The sequence below is a fragment of the Typopeltis vanoorti genome, chromosome 12 (assembly GCF_054136105.1).
Source record: "Typopeltis vanoorti isolate ZY-2024b chromosome 12, IOZ_Tvanoo_1.0, whole genome shotgun sequence".
Classification (NCBI taxonomy): domain Eukaryota; kingdom Metazoa; phylum Arthropoda; class Arachnida; order Uropygi; family Thelyphonidae; genus Typopeltis; species Typopeltis vanoorti.
In genome coordinates, this window is record NC_143560.1 from 90,185,699 (window position 1) to 90,206,802 (window position 21,104).

Consider the following 21,104-nt stretch of genomic DNA (forward strand, 5'->3'; position numbering starts at 1 on the left):
ACTACCAGACTGAAATGCGCTGTGGAACAAATGCAAACAGCAGTCTGAAATTACACATTCAGTCTGCTGTCTGCAGCCTGAATTAATGTCTGTCAGAGCCATGCAAAGGAGAGGGCGTGTCCTCATGGGGAGGGGATTTGTCCCAGGCACAGAAGAAAAGGGCGTTATGGAAGTACGGTTTTATATTCGCGATGTTATGACATAAAAAGAAAGAATAATCAGTACAGAAAGTTTCACCACCACCATCTTGGAATCACGTCTTGTACGTAACACATTTAAACAGAGTATTCTTGTGGTTGTAATGTGCCATCCAGTTGTTTTCGACTGTTCATGATCCTGTGAACAAAATCTCTCCATCGCACTAGGCCTCTTGTCCTTTCTTTTATTAATTGTAAGTTCAAGTTCTTTCATGTTGTCCATCCAACTCTTTTATGGTCTTCCTCTTCTTCTCATTCCCTGAGTCTTCAACAACATAACTGTCTTTTCCAATGAATCATCTTCTCGCATATGTCGAAAGTGCATCAATTTCTGTTTAATGACCTTCTGTCAAACCTTCCTAGTAGTCATTTTGCAGTGGGATCCTTACTAGTCTCCTCTACACCCATATTTCAAATTATTCAATTCGCTTTCTTTCTTTCTTCTTAATAATCCAGTTTACACATTCCTACATCACTAATGGAAATACGCTTGCTTTCACAATTCTAACTTTCGTGGCTTTACTCACACATCCATCTCTCATAGTTTTTGCCAGGTTTAACATCGCCTTTTTTCCCCGTGACTATCCCTCTTTAAATTTCATCTTCAAATTTACCATCATTTTAGATTCTGGATCCCAGTAAATCACAACTACCATCGAACTCTATTTTATCTCCCTTTATTATAAACCTCATCTAAATTGCCAGAGGCCATCACTTCTGTTTTGATGATGTTTACATAAAATTAGCCTCTTACTATTCCTCTTAACCAATAGAATCAATCTCTCCAGATTTTTCTCAGTTTATTCATTGAAGAGTGAATCATCTGAATATCTTAAATTATTTTTCTGTCCCCAATCTTAATTCCAGCTGGATCAATGTGTCTAAGTTAATCATTTTCATAATACTTTCATTATAAATATAATATTAAAAGATAGGGCAACAGTACACAATCCTACGCATCCCCTTTTCCACTCGAACACTGTCTGTTTTTCCAAAAGCTCTCCATCCCAACTCGGCCTCTTACTTTCTTTCAGCAAGTGTAACTTCAAGTTTATACTGAAGCGTCTTGGTTGTCGTACAGGTCTCTTAAGAAAATTAGTCACTCTGGTATTCCCATTGATCTCATTACAATCCACAATCTGTTGTGATCCACGCAATCAAAGCCTTTCTTATAATCAATAAAACAGATGAATACTTTCTTCCGAAATTACGGTTGATATAAAGTTACTCTAACTGTTAATTGTAGGCTGTTACTGCCTGCATTAACTCTAATTAATGTACGACCTAATTTGTTTTCTTGATTACCTTTACGGTAATATTATTTCTCGATTATTTCAGGTCCCCAATTAATGGAAGAAACGAGAACTGCTGCACATTTTGTGGAGCAGCTACAAGTGGAGCTCGTAGAAAAACTGAAATTGTCAGCTATTCGGTTTAGAGAAATGAAGGTAAGGAGATCCGTTAGAGTGTGCATGCGTGATTGCCTAAGAGAGAGAGAGAGAGAGAAAGAAAGAGCTTCGCCAATGTGTCTGACGAAACCAGATCGCATTCTTCGTTTAACTATTTGCAGGAAAGAAAATGTGAACACGATTTTTTACGTGCAAATTTTTCAGAGGCTATTATGCTATTTTCCTGGGGCAGAGCTGACTACTACCGGGTGCGTCCCCAGGTGGCGGATCGGGGAACAGCCTTCAGATATGGAGGTTAGCTGCGATATAAGCAGAGCAATCTGGCGAATAAGCAGCCGTGGACCAACAGCGACTGAGCTATCAGGGCGTGGGGGAGCAGAAGTGGCAACTCTGTTTCACTTAAAACCTCACAAAGCCCAATGACAACTCGGTGACATGGCGAGTAATGCCGCCATTAAATAAGTACCTACTGGGGTCACCGCCCCTGACATTGGGAAGCAGCATTGTCAGTACTGACACAAGGTTGAAGCCAAATGATGACGGAAAAGCTTGTGATCAGAGATTTGCAGATGGCAATATGATTATATTGTGTACGTCTGTAATACTGCAGAGCAGAAAGCAAACGGAGAAACTACTGCTCTACCTTATCTCCAGAACAACCACCATGGTGAGCAAACCCTTACAATTGGCCCCAAGTTCCCGGAATCCCTTAAATGGGACAGGGGTGCGAAGAATCTCCGGGCTCAAAATGGTGTCCACTTTTAAAATTGCAACTTGGAATGTCAGAACTCTGTATGAAGCTGGCAAATTAAGAAATGCCACAAGAGAAATGATGAGGCTGGGCATCCGGATTTTGGGAATTTGCGAGACAAGATGGCCAGGATCTGGAAAGTGTCAACAAGATAATATGACAATGTATTACTCTGGGAATGATGAGAACAAACATCGACATGGTGTAGCTGTAATAGTAGATGAAGAAATCAATAAATCAGTAATAAATTGGATTCCATTTTCTGAAAGGATAATGCTGTTACAACTTAAGGGAAACCCCGTTAACATAAATATCATCCAAGCTTATGCACCCACAGCTGACAAAAGTGAAGAAGATGTTGAAGAGTTTTATGAACACCTAAAAGAGATTAAAAGCCTAACAAAGAAACATGATATAAACATAGTGATGGGTGACTTCAATGCAAAAGTGGGAAGAGGGGGTGATGGAGAAATTGTTGGCGAACATGGCTTAGGCACCAGAAACGACAGAGGAGATCGCCTAGTCCAATTCTGTCAGGAAGATGATCTAACAATAGCAAATACCTGGTTTAAACTTCCACCCAGAAGACTGTACACTTGGAAATCGCCTCAAGATAACCAACATAATATTGTCAGAAATCAAATTGATTATATACTGATAAATAAAAGATTCCATCCACAGTAGTATAAAGAGTGCAAAGACTTATCCTGGAGCAGATATCTCATCAGACCTCAATCCCATAGTTGCAGAAGTACGTCTTAGATTAAAATCAGCTAAAAAATCACAAAAGAAGAAAAAGAAAATTGATGTAGAAAAACTGAAAGACCCGAACATAAATAAAAGTGCCAAGACACAGCTTAACCTGCGATTACAACAGATTAACATAGAAGAAAATAAAAGTGTGGAATCTCTTTGGAATAGCTTAAAGAATGCCATCGTAACAACAAGTATTGAAGAAGTAGGTTATGTGAATAATATAAAACAACAGGAATGGATGACAGATGAGATTCTTTCTCTTATTGATACAAGAAGAATGTATAAAAGAAAAGACCTAGCCAGGTATACAGAAACACATAACATCATCAAGAAAAAAATAAAAGCCAAGGAAAATTGGATGAAAAATTTATGTACTGAAATTGAACTGCTTCAGAAACAACATGATAATTTCAATCTGTATAAGAAAATCAACGAAATTTCCGGAAAACTGAGGAAAAAGCAAATAGTGTCTCTAAGAGACGAAAATGGAAAAATAGTTCTAGAAGAAGAAAATAAAGCACAGATTTGGATAAAATATGTAACAGAACTTTTCAATGTTACTAGACAGAAGCCTATAAATATAAAAGATAACATTCAAGGACCAGCAATCATGAAATGCGAAATAGAGAATGCTATACAAACAAGTAAAACAGGAAAAGCCAGTGGACCAGATGGTGTGCAAACAGAATTTTTAAAATTAATCGAACCAGATAACATCAAACTTCTTGAAAAACTATTTAATAAAATATATGAAAGTGATGAATTTCCATCAGATTGGCTCAAATCTACATTTATCACTGTCCCAAAGAAACCCAAAGAGAATTCCTGTGGTGACTTCAGACTTATTAGTCTAATGAGCCAAACATTAAAAATATTTTTGAAAGTAATTCAGAATCGCATTTATAGAAAAAGTGAAGAAACTCTAAGTGAAACACAATTCGGCTTTCGGAATGGTTTTGGTACTAGAGAGGCCCTTTTCTGTACCCAAATATTGATACAAAAATGCATAGAAAAACAGAAATCTGTCTTTATGTGTTTCATAGATTTTGAAAAAGCATTCGACAAAGTCAGACACACCAACTTAATAGAAATCCTTCAACAAATAAGGCTAGATGAACAAAACATAAGACTAATAACAAATCTGTATTGGAATCAGTCAGCTACCGTTCAATTAGACATTACCACCAGTGATATTAACATCGAAAGAGGAGTGAGACAAGGATGTGTGCTCTCACCACTCCTGTTCAACATATATGCAGAGGTAATCTTTACAAAAGCATTGGAAGAATGTCCAGAGGGAATCACAATAAATGGAAAGATTGTTAACAACCTACGATATGCAGATGACACCGTGCTAATTGCAGATAACATTATGGATCTCCAAAAACTCGTTGACAGAGTATACATAGAAAGCCAAAGAATGGGAATAAATATAAACATCAACAAGACAAAATACATGATCATCAGCAAACATCCAGCCTCATCAATGAAACTGACACTCAATGGGAAAAATATTGATCAAGTGTCAAGATATAAATATCTTGGTTGCTGGCTTAATGAACGGTGGGATCCAGAAATAGATATAAAGACAAGGATTGAAGTTTCACGGCAGTCCTTCATGAAAATGAGAACACTATTCTGCAATAAAGACCTAAACATGGAAGTCAGATGCCGAATGCTGAAATGCTACGTGTGGTCTATTCTGCTCTATGGAGTTGAAACATGGACATTGAAGGCGACAACCATCAAGAAAATCGAAGCCTTTGAGATGTGGATATACAGAAGAATGCTAAAGATATCATGGACAGAAAAAATTACCAATGAAGATGTCTTAAAATCCATTGGCAAAGCTAAACATCTTGTACAAATAATCAAGAAACGAAAAACATCATATCTTGGACACATCATGAGAAATAGCAAATACCAACTTCTAAAAAATATTTTGGTAGGAAGAATTGATGGCAAAGGAACTAGAGGAAGAAAAAGAATATCATGGTTTGACAACATCAAGACGTGGCCAGGAAAGAGCAGTGCACAACTGCTCAGATTAGCACAAGAGCGCAGTTTGTTCGCCAAGATGGTCGCTGACCTTCGATAGAAGATAGCACAATAAGAAGAAGATTATGCTCTTTTATAAATTCGAATAAAGATCGGTAAAATATTTTGATTTTATTGTGAAAGTATCTAACATGCTAAAAATTGGGCATTCGAAACTAAACGAGAATTAAATACGGTAGAATACGACGGCGGTACGAAAGTCATGCCTCCTGTTTTTTGTTGTTCTTGGAGAGCGACAGTAAGATTTACACGTCAAAGAGGGGACAGAAACAGTATCTGCTTCCACCAGGACGAGTGGTGCTGCGATCTTTCACATGAACGCAACACCTAAGTAATTCAAAATGGCGGCTGTTATAGATTCACGTATCAAGCTGAGAGTGGTGATTCAATTCGTTGCTATGGAAGATGCAAGTCCCATGAAAATTCATACCGTCCGAAAAATGTGTATGCAGGCGATTCTGTGGACGGAAGGACAGTTAGCCTCCGGATCAACTACTTTAAGAGCGGTGAAACTGATTGCAGAGACAAGAAGCTGGTGAGCAAAGACAAAGGACAAGGGTCGCATTGATGCGCTGATCAAAAAGGATCAGCCAATGAGAACAAAGAAGCTAGGACAGTCATAGGTCATCTGCACGGAACTTCTCTAGCACTACAAGAATGGAGAAAGGCTCCTGAGACGCATAATCACAGGTCGATTAAATATGGATTCAATTCAGCATTACAATTCTGAAAATGAAGTGACAGTCGATGAAATGGCATTAAAATTACATGAACGACGCCGTCCTTCTTCATGACTGCGGCCTCACACCAGTTTAAGTACAACGGATGCAATATTTGGCTGGAATGATCTCCATCTCGCCCATGGCCAGGATCCGGCATCTGACTACTACCCGATTTGCCCTCTGAAGGGTGCATTCCGAGGACAGAATTTCGTAGATGACAGGAAGGAACTGATCCAAGCTGCTCGAGAAAAGCTTCTTCAACGTCAGGAAAAACTTCTATGAGGTCGGCATACAATGTCCGTCAGCAATGTCAAAAGTGTTCACTGAATGACGAGACTTGGTTGAAAAATGACGTTGCTCGCGAAACGTGGATAATTCCGTCATCTGTGACTACACATGTGAAAGTTAGTATTAAATAAATTCCATTTTCTGAGAAAAAAAAATAGAAGGAAGTAGTTTTGTACAGCCCCTCGTATATTAAATAGTCTGTACTTTTGTACGAAGTCCGATTCGGAATGGGATATTAAAAGTGCAATTTCGTGCACTCTCGTTCGCAGTATTTCTCTGATAATGTTGGTACTGTGAACGAAGAAATAGTGAAAATTTTCACAAATAATATAAACGTGAAGGACACAGATGTCAACATGATGGTAGATTAATATCAGAATTTAAAAAGACAACAGGTTTTCTTCAAAAAAATAAAAATTAAATAAAAAGAGATGCTGGTTAAAGTTTAAGCATAATAATATAAGCACTCGAACAATTCGTGCCAAAAAAAACGAAGATTGATATAATTTACGTGTGTTTTTCGCAGATTCAAGTGTTGTCTTTTTTTGAAAAGTATTTTTAATATTATCTAATTATCCATCACTGAATAAGCTTCTTTTAACTTTGAAGGTGTTTCAAGCATCCTCCGAAGAGCTTGTAGTGTCCATGGTGTTACTGGAGCATCCTACAGTTCTGGGTAAGCGTAATTAAAAAGACGTAACCTTACAGCGTCCTATTACGGTACAACATTATGAAATGCATTTTTTTGAAAAAGTTATTTTTATTTTTATTTTTTTTATTTGACTAAATGTAAAACTAAGCGAACCTCCTCCATAGCACTGTAACGATACTGCGTTTGATTGGGAAGACCTGGGTTGGAATCCAGTTTACGAAGAAAACTGAAAATTTGTAACTTTATATATGAGGATAAGTTAGCTAGCCTTATACGTAAATAGGAGGGTTTTCCTCTCATAAACCGGGATTAATTCTGTAAAACAAACCACGGTTACCTGCCCTGATTAACTGATTTAATGGTCAAAATAGGATGAATTTCGCAGTGGTTAGACGACACGAAACTTTATACGGGATGCACGGTTTTGTTGAAGGAGATTTATACTGGTAATGTGACAACTGAGTCCTACAAGGTGGTGACATCGTGACTTTAACACAATAGAGCATTATAGATTATTGCATCAATTGGGGATGGTCTGAAATGGATAATAATAGATGAATGTGTTAGAATAACTAGCGTTCGTTAAACAGCTATGAGAAAAGTCATAAGGATGAGGAGAAAATCACGAGAAAGAAAGTGACTAATTGGAAAGATTCGACCATGCAGTATAGCATCCAGAAAACATCACGCAGAGAGAGAGAGAACGTAACAGATTTTGTCAAAATAATTTCTTGATATTAGCATTTCATATTGTTTTATTGTTATTTTAGATAGCTTGGAATTACTTTCAGAAAAGCAGATGGTCTTATCGTAAGCAAGATTCGACAGACAACCTTAATAAATCTTCAGCCCCAAATGACAAACATGAAGTGGCCTTCCCACATGCGCAAACTTAAGCTTCTCACGCACTTCATCTGCTCCACTTTGTGTTTGAGTTCACTGTGTACCGTACTCTTTAGGGGATACTCGACTCTACCCCTAGGACTGGAAAACCCAGAGAGACGACTAAGGCACTGAACTTTGTGAATCTTCAAAACTCGCAGTACCTCAATAACCGTCACAATTTAAAAATACTTCCAATCGACGATTAATCCATCTTGTCAAGTAATTTAATTTCCGGCTACAACGAATATTTAAAACTACGTAGCCTATTTTCAAATTAATTAACAAGAAATAAGCACGTCACTGAAACATTTTAGGAATCCGAGTCAAATTAATCCACGTGTATTATTATCCATAGCACATTTATTATTCGTGGCTCCTAAAAATTAATATGTAGTCACTACAAACGTGACAACAAAGAATATTCAAGTATAATTCTAAGTGAAAATAAGGTGGAGAGAGAGAGAGACAGAGAGGTGGGATGAGAAGAATCTCACACAACAGAATTGCGAGATGCTTGTCGTCTGGAACGAAATTTGGTCTGAGGGAAGTACCTTTTAATTAGTTTATTAAAATTAATATTGTTTCTAATGTGCGCATGATCGATTATAACGGATTGCGTAGTATTTCATCAAAATCTGTCGAGTCGGAAGAAATTCTATTGTTTACAGGTGGAGGAACGAATAAAGCGAATAATAGCGCTTGCGCACAATAGAAAACATAAAGATGTACGTATATTTGTACGAGTTTCTAAAGAATCGATTATATTGTCTTCTTTTTTTTTCCCCTACTCAAGGATATGGAGAAATATCCGAAGAACCAACGATAGCTTTGGCTTACGAAAATCTGAAAAGAATCGTTTCAAGCGGAGAATTAAAATTTACTATTACTGGTGAAGCCGAGGTAAGTGGACTAAAGTCAAACAAATGGCGTTTGTATCGATTTATTATAACAAGAATGCTGATTGGTTGTTGTAATATTGTTTGATTGCTTCATAAGGCTACAATATCACTGTAGTTGAAAGTTATAACATCCTTGATTGATATTTTACTTCATGCTCATAACAGAAATGCATAACAGGGAAAGAATGAGATATAACCACAAGGTCTTTGTGTTTACGAGTATTTATACAACCTTACCCACACATGATTAATAAGAGTATGTGCTTTATGATTAATATGATATTAATAGGAACAGTAACACGAAGTAATTTTTCTTCATACAGATGCAGTCAAAGGAGTATTTGGCTGTGAGTATTCAGCACATTTTACCAGGTAAGGTTATTACCATGTAAGCATTTGTTGAAAGTTAACTTTAAAATAATAATAAAAGTTTATCTTTTATAAGCGTAGAAATATATTTGCATTGACATTATTTTTCACATACTGCGCATCAGGGATGCAAAAAAAATAGCACAGGATATTATACTCACTTGGTTAAAGTAATTAAAACTCTGAGAGGGGAAAAGGAATAAAATCGATTTCCTTTTTTTTTTCTTTTTCTTAGTAATCTCTACCCAATTCATTAACTCTTCTTGTAAAGGAAGGGAGTTAGTTATCCTTAGAGTACAAATATAGCATTCTGCCTTATGCATTTAGTTCAAAGTGTTGTGGGAATAGTACAGTCGACCGTTCTGTAGCGTTAATTAGCAATGTTTGTAACACTCATTACGACTCATTCACTAGCTAAGCTCGTACCAGATCACGTGATGTCGCATTTGTTCTTGACAGCGCCATTGGATTCTTTACCATAAAAAAAGTAACAAATGTCCACAAGTAGATTTACTATCGTAAGTTCTCTCTTTCTACTGACTTGTAAATGCATTTCGGATAGATTGTGGTCTCGATTCTAAACACTAGCGTAGCAGGGGAAAAAAACTCGGGGGCCACCTCGCAAGCAGTAGGTTACGATATCCTGCAGACAACACATGGCTTAGGATAACATATTTTATGTTATATAATTTATATTTAAAAATCGACCATAGAACTCGCAATAATACAGACAATAATACAAGTGTTAGATTTAGGACTACGAAATGGCGACAGTTTGCCTGCTGTGCTCGCTCTTTCTCTCTCTCTCTCTCGTAATCCTTGGTTCATTAACAGCTTGAACTCAGTGAAGGCTGAAGCCTGGCTGCGTACCTTTTTTTTTTCTTTTAATAAGGTTACTTATAGCTAAAAGCAGGGGTGTAGTCGGGCCAGGGCGACGCCCTGGTACTTTTTTAAAACTATCAAAATTTTTAAATTCATTATAATAAATTATAAGAATTATAATAATGAGACTTATAATGCATTTCCGGCTTTCCGTCAAAAAATAGCAGCTTGCCACTCTTGTCATTTTCGTTTCAGAAAACAAGGCAATCTCTCTGCCATATGGCCGTCGCAATAATAATAATAATAATAATAATAATAATAATAATGCCCCACTTCGTGCTCTGGATTTTTGTTTCCAGGGTAGAGCCCTGGCACTATTTCTTTTAGGACTACACCCCTGGCTAAAAGTGCTCTGGTTACTCTCCCTTTGGAAAATAAAAGGTGTTAGAAGATTTATTTCTTTATATTTAATACTTTTTAACTATAATGTTCTTTATTGACATTTGGAAGTCATCAATACGTAATATTCTTATAAACATCTTTCTACGTTACGTACCAATAATATTCGTTGTAGTCATTCGGTTACTTAAGTATACCATAAAAGTGTATTTCCCGTGAGCCAATTTCAAAATCGGTTTGTCGGCTTTTAAATACTCTTAACTTGCTCAGAAAGGTAATCTGCCTTAGAAGGGCTGAAAATAGGGGATCGGGGCCAAGAGAGAAAAATTATTTTCGTCCTCCCAACAAAGGCAAACAGGCTAATAATGCCAATATATATATATATATATATATATATATATATATATATATATATATATATATATATATATATATATATATATATAAAACATATGGTGAAAACATATGGTGCACAATCGGTCTCAACCCTCCCTTCTGCACCGCTTCTCTCCCCTCCTTCGTCGGCCATAGCCTTCGATCAGTTTTTTTTTTTTTTCGATCTTGCAATGAGATGCGAACATAAAGACAGCAATGAAAATAAATTTATTATTATTATTATTTAGAGCAGCATTTGAACAACACTTATTTGTGACGTGATTTTCGAATTTTTGGCCCTTTAATTTCTCCTAAAACCTCCGCATATATAACTTCGCAGAGCAAACGCTTATGGTACCTTTTTGGTTCCTAACCATAGAGACATGTTACCTTTTAGTCTGGGATATCAATTCTTAATTTGCATTTTATAATCAAATGGAATAAATTTCCAATTCATGCCGCACTACACACACACACACACACACACACTTATGCTCATGCGAAATTATTATTATTACGTGACACGTCCAGGGAGTGCAATGACTCATCGAGGGAGGGCACCTACTCTACAACTCTCTGTTTCCACCACTCAATTCACAACTCAACGAACCGCAATTACACCAACGCCATCTACTGCCTACCATCATCACTAGTATCTTCACAGACAATCACAAACATCCCTGCCCACGGCGGGATTCGATTAGAATCTCGTGCAAAGTGCATTTTCACTGAATTCTTGTTCGAATTTATTAAAGATAACGCAAGACGAAAAAATAATTCAAAACACTGGCCTCCACGGAGCCCTGATCTCAACCCTATTGAACATCTGGGGGATGAACTGGAGCGTCAGGTGAGGTCAAGGGACATCCGCTCCACAACTGCAGGAAGAATGGGCCCAAATCTCCATTGATCGCTTTCGTACGCTTGTGGAAAGTATGTCCCGTAGGATTGCTGCAGTCATCGAAGACCTCCTTTGGCTACGATGTCTGTAGCCAAAGGAGGTCTTCAACAGACACTATGGTGTCTGTTGACTTCTTTCCAAGCAGTGTATATTAGTAACAGAAAGTACATTCATTTCAAATACAAATTCGCTATGAATGAAGTGGTTCTAAAAGTTAAAGTAGAAAATTTATTATTGAAGAAACAAAGAATTAAGATTTGTTCTGCTGATCCACAACGTAATGAGTGTGTATCAGTATATTAAGCATGATAGGAACGTGCCCAAAAATCACGCATCTGGCATACTATCATTCTCTGCAACTAGTGAAGAAGAAATACTGTTCTTTCTAATTGTTCGTGGTTAAAACGGAATGTCAATTAATCGCCCTCTACTATATCTGTAACATGCATGACATAACAGAGTTTCATTTAGTACTGTATTTGCTCGTTTGAACTTCAATTAAATCTGAATCCCATTATGTATTTCTCCTTTCTTATTAAAAAAAAGAAAAAAGTGGAAAGAAGTTGAAAGATATTCTTTACTGCCGGTTTATGTTTATCTTTAAGGTTTTATCGTCTTAGCCTTAAACATAAATGTATCGCTATCATCTGCTATGAAATTAAAGTGTATAGATTCACCATTCGTTATGAGACAGATCACGCGCATACTGTTTGAACATATCCTCATAAATCTCCAATCAAGAAACATCAAATGTGCATTAAAAGCAGAAGAACTTTTAATGAACAACTTTAACTCGAATTTCACGATGCCAATCAGCAAACTTTTGTTAGTTTATCAGCAGTAAAGTTCGAACACGATGTACGTGGAGATCTAATGTTCCAGATAAAATTGTTTACTCTGAGCTTCAACAGAAAATGGACAATATCTTCGTAAACTGTGCATATGAAGGGTTTGTATTGTTGCACTTAGAAACCAATCAAGATAAATGAGCGATGTAAGTGTTGTGTTGTATATGTAATTAAAATTTTGCATAATGCAATGTACAGTTTTCAAACATGAAAAAGGAAAAAATATTTTCGAAAAAAAAAAAAAAAAAAAATTCCTCTGGCAGTATTTTTATCGAACCTTATAACCCAACCACATTTACACTGTGCTGCAAAAGTATTGGAACACTCGAGCAAAAGAGTACATGTTACAAAGACTTATTAACAGAGGATATATATATATATATCCTCTGGGAATTTTTTTTTTATGATGGCGATGTTTATATAACAAAAATTGCTGTAGTTTTCTAGAAACATTTCTTCTTCCTTTTTCCGTCTTTTACCTTGCGGTGTCGAGGTTTTTTTTTATTCATTTAACCGCAACCGTATCTCGAGGATAAGGTGGTTAGCCCTATGCCTCCAGGTGTATCCTATGTCTGTAAAAGCGTTGAGTTCTCAATGCCGGTTTGCCTGCTTGCGGGATGAAAAACCCCAGGATAAACTGCTGGAAAAAAACCCTGCTGTCCACGCCCAAGACCAGATAACTTGGCTATGTCTGAGAAAGATCCTAAGCGCCTCACGTCAGCGACGGGAACTGAACCCAGGACATTCCTTTCCTATGCATATGGTTGCAAGACGCATAGCCACTCGGACATCTTTTGGAAACGTTTATTGTACCAAAAACTGAAATGCCAGAACAAAGAAAGAAAGGGTTATATATTCGATCAGGTCGTCAATTATAGGAACTTTTTTTTTTCCTGGGCTGTTTCGTCAGTTAGTTCCCTGAATTGGTCGATCTCTGACACAGGCGAATAGGGTTTCCTCTGGAACACCTTTTTAACCCGATATCTCAGAAAACAATAGCGAATTCACGTTATTACAGATGGTGCGAATGTTATAGTTTAGGATTTGGCATCCTTTTAGAAGTTTAAGAGAATTAAAGGCGTTGGAAGCGAAACTGCCTTCCAGGTATAAAAACATATCAACGATCGATTTTTCTTACATAAAAGGCAAGAACCTAAAATTTCGGGGATATAATAGCATTGCTAAAATTGCGAGAATTTTAGTAGCGCTATTCTGCTATTTAGACACTGCTAAATTGCTATTCTGTAATTTAGCAGTGTCTGGTGTTCCGGTTTTCAAAAAGATGAAGCGTCATCTGGAATGTGAGTTCTCAGCTAAAACTGAGGATGATATAAACACACGCCAGATGGCAAAACTGGAATTGTTTTTTGGAAGCCGAATCTTACTGGAATTTTTTTTTCTTATATAATAATTAAACTATTTAAAAAAACTTGCGTTCGAGTCACTGAATGATGCGTATTTTTCACACAGATAACAAGGAGAAAATCACCAATGAGGACAGTAAAGGTTACACTAGCGGTAAGTTTTAATTTTACAGCATTTTGAAGTCTCTTTTTTTACATCCTTTTACCAAACCAGAAACTCGCTAAATTTTTTCGGCACTTTTTCTCTTCATTTTGGATATTATTCACTATTCAGTCACCTGACATAAAACATGCAGATATAATATTAAAAAAATAAATTAGAAAGCATGGAATTAATTTTCGTAGTTTTTCCTAGTTGCGTTTTTTCTATAAATGATTTTGCCATCTCTCCTCCTTAACAATACGTGAATTTCATACTTTCCTCTAATTTTTTTTTTTTCTAAATTACTTGGGTGACGAATTTTATTGCCCGATGTAAGACCGCCCTCCCCCCCACACACTTATTGGAGACTTGAAAAAGTTCTATGATTGATGTCTACAGCAAGATTTCCGGACTACGTAAAAAATAAATGAAAAAATGGAAAATATATACATTCATAATATAAAATTAATAAAAAAAATTTTTTTAAATCCTTAACCCACCAACGGTGGGAAATGTACTATACATTTGCAAGTAATCTTTCGTGGGTACAAGTAACATTAAAAAAAAATAATAATACATACTCATAATAATAACAATCAGCAGTACTTTCACAATCTACAAACCTTTCCTGATTGGTTTTCATAACCATATTACGATAACATGGTTAGTCTTATCCTCATGCAATCTAGTTTGTCGGTTGCGAGAGAAAATCTCCATGTCCTACACATTATTCAACCTACATCCTTCTAAACGAAGAACTTCATCGAAAGCGACTGGGCTATAGGAACTCAATGAATATTCACATTCCCTGGTTTAAAAAAAAAAAAAAAAAAAATTAACTTTCTAACTGCATGTTAGATAAAATCTTATAAAAATAAATGAGTAATAAATAATGTCCATTATTTCTGTTCTGTGATACAATTTCCTACATATATGTTATATATTATTGTATATAAATATAAGTATATAGTTGAGTATTTGTTTCCCTATGTTTCGACAAGGGGTGCTAAAGGATCAAAAGCCAGATAATTAGTAGGAAGCCTTCATGTAGCCTTCTAAGGAATGCGGAAAATCAACCACCACTTCTGCCATAATATATAATCTCACCTTCTCGTGGTGATCCCTGTTAGCAGGTATCTGGATACTGAACGAACAAGGATAGACTGGCAATTTGGAAATAGACCAAATTGTATTCTTATTGGCTTAAAACCAATACAGTATGATGGTACAACATGATATGATTTCTTGCCGGCTGGGGAGTTACCTGGTTAAACAAGGGCCCCGTTGTTTTCGTCAGGGCGAATAGCGAAAAGTCAGATACTAGAACGAATCCCAACTCAACATCAGCCGAGATCAAGATTGGTACCATAAAAGACGCAAACGAAAAGGAACCAGCAGAGGAATTCAATAAATGCCAGCAAGAAGCCGAAAACAGGTGAGATTATTCAGGCAATAACGATGAGAAATAGCTATAGAATTCAACACTAAATATGAGGATAATCTTGAAAGGCAGGCAATATCAAGTAGAGTGATGTGGGCAAATGTCAGAATGCAGAACGACTTATATATGCCTATGGTCCCAGAGAAGGTTCTGCTAAGGAGGAACCTACGCTAACCACTTGGCCTGGTTGGCCGAGTGGTTAGTGTTTCCGCTCTCCAGCCAAAAGGCTGTAGGTTCAGTTCGAATCCCGCAGTGGACATGAATGTGATTGTCTGTGAAAATACTAGTGGTGGTGGTGATCGGCGGTAGATGGCGTTGGTGTAGTTGCGCTTCGTTGGTGGATTGAGTGGTGGAGACAGAGCTGTAGAGAAGGTGCCCTCCATCGATGAGTCTTTGACTCCCTGGAGGTGACAGATAATAATAATAAAAGAAGTGGAGGAATTTTTCGAGGCGAGAAGGCAGCTGACCCAAAGAAAAAGACGTAAACAGTAGAGTAAGAAACTATTACCAGACATATAGAAATTAGTTAAACATAATATGGATTTTACTTAAGTAAATATTTTATTAGCATAAAATTTTCGACCCAGTAACAACGGCATCTTTGGTATGACTCTCATATTATGTTATGTTTAACTAATTATAATGTCTTACAATCCGTCAAGTTAAATATAGAAATGTTTCTGGGAAATTTGGAGAAAACAGCAAAACTAATGATAACAGTAAGCATCTCATGGATTTCTGTTCAGGACATTGATCACTTGTCATAACAAAGATGTGCACAAATTCACATGGAAAGAAGATGCACGAAATTAAAAATATCGTTGACTATGTTAATGATAATAGTGATAATGAAGATATATGTTGATTGAAGAAATCAGAAAGTAACAAAAAGAAACCAACATATTCAATAGTGAATATAAGGCTCTACAGGAAATGAAGAAAGACAAAGAAATAGTAATCACCAAAGCGGATAAGGGGAACCCCACCGTGGTGCTCAATCATACTGACTACACAGGTAAGCTTAATGCTTTATTATTAGATCGGGCTACTTACCTCTCCATTGAATACAATCCCACCAACTCACAAATTAGAAAACTGCATAGGCTCCTTAAGAAGGTCACTTCTTGGCCTGACAAATTAAAACCTTTTAACTCTAGACCCCCCCCCCTGTATATATGGGCTCCCAAAAATACATTAAAAAAATGTGCCATTACGTCCCATAGTGAATGGCATTGATTCTCCCACGTACAAATTAGCCAAACCAAACATTTAGCCAAAGCGCTCACACACTATACTGGCAACACACCATGACACAGGGCCGCCGAGAGCGGGTAACATCTGAAAATCGAAAAGGGCCCGCTGGTCGAGCCCGGGAAATAATTGTATCCAGTGGATACAATTATTTCCCAACTTCACATGCGTTTCACGTCTTTAAAAAACATTCAGAATTTATTTTCACCAATATTAAATTTTCAAACAATGAATCATCAAGAAATTTCTGACTCGTGCAATAATTTAATAAATAAATATTCGAAAGACTTAACATCATCTCTGAAAGACGAAATCTATCACATTAAAAAAAAAAAATTATAACGCCACGTTTAAAGATGTTATACCAGGACTAGATTTATTAAATACCATTTATAAATTTCAACTTCACGGTGTTTTTCCCGAAATATGTACTTCAATCAGAATTTTTTGCACAATACCAGTAACAGTTGCCGAAAGTGAAAGGGCGTTTAGTAAACTTTCAGCAATAAAGAGCTTCTGTAGATCATCAATGTTTCAGGAAAGATTAAACGGCCTAGCTTTGCTATCAACAGAACATGACCTGGCAATGAAAATTAATTATCACGAGGTGATTAAAGATTTCGCTAACCATAAAGTGAGGAAGTGGATGAGGCAATAAAAATTTAAAAATTCTCTTTATATTTAATGTTTGTATTTTGTATGGTATGTAATGTATCGAATTTTAAATTTATTGTACACTTTTTTTAAATAAATGTTTAATGTTTTATATGACTTTTTTTTATTAAACAAAAACTTTTTTAAGTGGGGCCCGGACCACAGACTTGTCACGGCGGCCCTGCCATCACACACAAAAAACTCAGCGCACTTCAAAGCCAGTGTAGAAAACCTTACACTCCAACATACTGACATAATGGTCAGTTTTGACGTCTCCTCCTTATTCACAAATGTCCCACTCAAGGAAACCTTAGAACTCATCCAAGCCAAATTTCCCCCCGATACCTCAGTCCTATTTCAGTTCACAATGAACTCTGGCTATTTCGATTGTCAGGGAAAATTCTACAAACAGATAGAGGGGACAGCCATGGGTTCACCACTCTCCCCCACCCTTGGCCGACTTCTTTATGGAGACTTTTGAAGAGAAAGCCTTAAACTCTGTCCCACAAAAACCTACCATATGGCTTCGCTACGTTGATGATGTGTTCGCTATTTGGTCACGACTCTAATACACTCCTCTCCTTCTTAACACACTTAAACAACCAACATCCCAGAATCAAGTTCACCCTGGAAAAAGAGGAAAACAACAGCCTCCCTTTCCTAGACACACACTAGTCACCCACCAGCCTGATGGAACCTTGGTTTTCTGTTTATAGAAAACCATCCATACAGGCAGGTACATTCACCAACAGTCCCGCCCCCCCCCCTCACAACAATATGGAGTTATTAAGACACTATACAACAGGGCTAAACTAATCTGTTCAAATGACAATGCCCTAACCACTGAACTAAATCACATCCTTAACACTTTCTCAGCCAATGGCTACAACCCCAAAAAATTCAAAAAAAATAATAAAACCAGTAAACCACATTCCCCCCCCCTCCCCCTTCACAAAAAAGATTACTCTAAATCCATCACCATTACCTACATCTGGGGCACCTGAGGAAAAATTACCAAAATCCTGAATAAACATGCCCTGACCTCTTGTTACAGACCATATAGAAAATTGGCATCCCTTATCCGCTCCACTAAAGACCAACCACTTCCCCTAGACCTACTTGCCATATACCAGGTCCCTTGCAGCTGTAAGCTGTCCTACTTTGGCCAAACAGGCAGAACAGTGAGTATCAGAATTTTGGAATACAAGGACTACATCTGGTTTCACCAGTACAGCCACTCTGGGCTTGCAGACTATGCTCTGGATACATGCCACAGAATACGGTGGAAGAAAGCCACAGTAATACACCACAGCAAGTAAATTTGAAAGACTATTCATAGAATCAGCCTCAGCCCCAAGAAACATGCCAAACCTCAATAAATTTGGATGCATGAGACTGCCCCAAATTTGGAAGACGTACATCTTGAGAACTTCGGCCCAACGGCCAAGAATACCTAATATAGCCCGGTAGGGGGACACCATCAGGACTTTAGGAAAAACAGTAGTTTCCTCGCTTTGACCTCATTTGCTGTTTTTAGTGCCTGCATGCACGTGTCATAATCTTATGTTCCCATCAAGATGGCGACGTGACGTTGCCGAAATATAGGAAGTATATATTAAAGTTTATTTTAATTTATATTCCAGTATACGTTGTGAATTCCTTACGTTATTTAGCAATCCTGTGCAACCAACATGCAAGCCTTTCTACGAGAACAAGAAATCAGAAGTGATCATTTACTTTTCAGCAGGATAATATTGAACATCCTACAGAAAAGTGTATAAGATAGATTTAAAAATAATCAAAGTTCAGCAACTTACAGAGGTGAACTGTATACTAAAATACATAAATATTATTCAAGGAAAAAGAAAGAATTTAGAAATTGTAATTGGAAAGCTGGATTAGAAATAAAAAACTTGATCAAAGAGCTCTGAGAAGGATCAGTAGAGTGAACAGGTGACATCAGTGAACTAAACCTCTGAGATTCAATGGCGAACTCTGATGAAAACATTGATCAATTCAACTAGATGGACATGTGGTGAGGTTATCTGCAAGGATAGAAAAATCAGAACTCTATGGTACTCGGGAATTTAAAGATTGTCAGTGAAAAGAAGAAAAGTTCCTGGCAAGCTGGTACTTTCAGACAGAGAAAATTATAAGAAATCAAAGCCCTGTCTAAATCCAACTATACAAGTGTCACGGAAAGAACTTTGGTAAGAATACAGATTATAATTCCACTGTAACTGAATAACTGCTGTAAAAATTTGGTATGAAAATTAGCAATAAAAAGACGATGAAAATAGGCAGAAACATTGAAAACATCAACTGTATCCTGAGAACCTATAGAACAAGTAAAGCATTTCAGTTATTTTTGGTAAAGATGGTAAATTAAATATGGAAATAGACAACAGAATTAGTAAAGTTTACCTATGGTAGGAAGTCAGCTGAATAAATTTATATGGAACAAGAGAAATCAGTCAAAACATTCAACTAGCTGTATATAAGACAGTGTTCAAACCAATTTTAGCATATGGAACTAGGTTAGAAATAAAACTCTTGATCAAAGACTGGAGACCACAGATATAAGAAAGATCAGAGGAATGAACAGATGGCATTACTAGCAATATCATATTAAAAACGAGATATTAGGAAAGAACTTGCCACTGTTAGCATTCAGGAATGTGTGAGGATGACTAACGGTCACTTAAACAGAATGTGAAAGGAAAGGTTAGCAAAGAAGTTTTTTTGTGTGTGCGTGCACACAATGCATGCCAGGAAAAGATGCAGAGAAAGAGACATTTCAAGAATTTGATTATGAGGATAACATTTCAACAAAGCTAGATTGATTTCTTTGGGGAAATTATGTAGTGGAGATATTAAGCTCAGCTATATACTTGAAAAATTTCTTTCAAATTGTGGAAAGATAAAGAATCATTTTTGACATTTTATATGTATTAACATAAGAATGCTAATACTTATGTCTCATTTCACTAAATACATATATATGGTTAACTGCAAAATTACTTTACTAACGATATATGGCCAATTGTGTAACTATAAGCTGTATAACTTCTATTTTTCTTTCAGCTGAAATGGCTGGACTTGCTATTGGGATGCTATTTCTTGGTATACTATTGACACTAGCAATGCATTTTCTATATGCAAATACAAAATCCAAATATAGAGATGATACTGAAAGAATTACTTTTGAGATGTAGATCAATGAGCTACACCTGATATGTAGTCAGCAAGCATGAAACCACTGTGATAATGTTGTCTGCAAGTACTCCACTTTAATGAGGAGGAATCCCTCATAGGGCAAATTCAAGTACTGAAAGACTTCCAAAAAATATTGAGTACTGCAGAATGCCACAAGTTTTATTTTGCCTCTAGTGATTCACATCTAAATTCCTTGGCTTCATTAAAAATATATGTCAGTTCATTTTACTGTGGGTCATCAACAAAAAACAATGTTTAGATCTCTGTATTTATTTTATGTACAGTGTTTTATCATTTTTTTTTCAAATTTTTGTAACAATGTCACTATAAATAAAATAAAGGGCAGGTATTATAGAGCCATCATGATGTCTTTTCATTTTCTCCACACTATGATAATGCAAATATATTATGCTGCATGTTGAGAATACACATTCCAGTTAATATATTATGACCATCCCCATTATTTCATCATCAGCCATTCCAACCAGCCAGATGGCACTTGTATAATGATGAAAGACAGTATACATGATACTAGAAATGTATGACATTGTTCATTCTGTGCTGATCAATATAGGCAATGGATACGATTTGACAGATTTAAAAAAATGCATGATTGTAGGATACTGGTTGAAGGGTAGGCTGTTAATGGAGAACTGTAGTTAAAGTAGAAGGATTCCAGGTAGAACAGTAGTCACTGAACCAACA

At 36.6% G+C, this 21,104-nt stretch overlaps 1 protein-coding gene across 2 annotated transcripts in view; it reads left to right on the top strand.

Moving 5' to 3' along the window:
- LOC150100994 (uncharacterized) overlaps positions 1-20,755 on the top strand; it is an 80,541-nt gene extending 59,786 nt beyond the window's left edge. The window contains exons 38-43 of one of the 2 annotated variants that reach the window (XM_090401573.1): positions 1,536-1,645; positions 6,791-6,857; positions 8,512-8,618; positions 8,941-8,989; positions 13,802-13,849; positions 20,268-20,755. In XM_090401573.1, the coding sequence (XP_090257699.1) occupies positions 1,536-1,645; positions 6,791-6,857; positions 8,512-8,618; positions 8,941-8,989; positions 13,802-13,849; positions 20,268-20,398 (512 nt within the window). In that variant the 3' untranslated portion in view covers positions 20,399-20,755. The remainder of the gene's footprint in view (positions 1-1,535; positions 1,646-6,790; positions 6,858-8,511; positions 8,619-8,940; positions 8,990-13,801; positions 13,850-20,267) is intronic. The other variant, XM_090401574.1, reaches the window with a different exon arrangement.
- Positions 20,756-21,104: the final 349 nt, after the last annotated feature.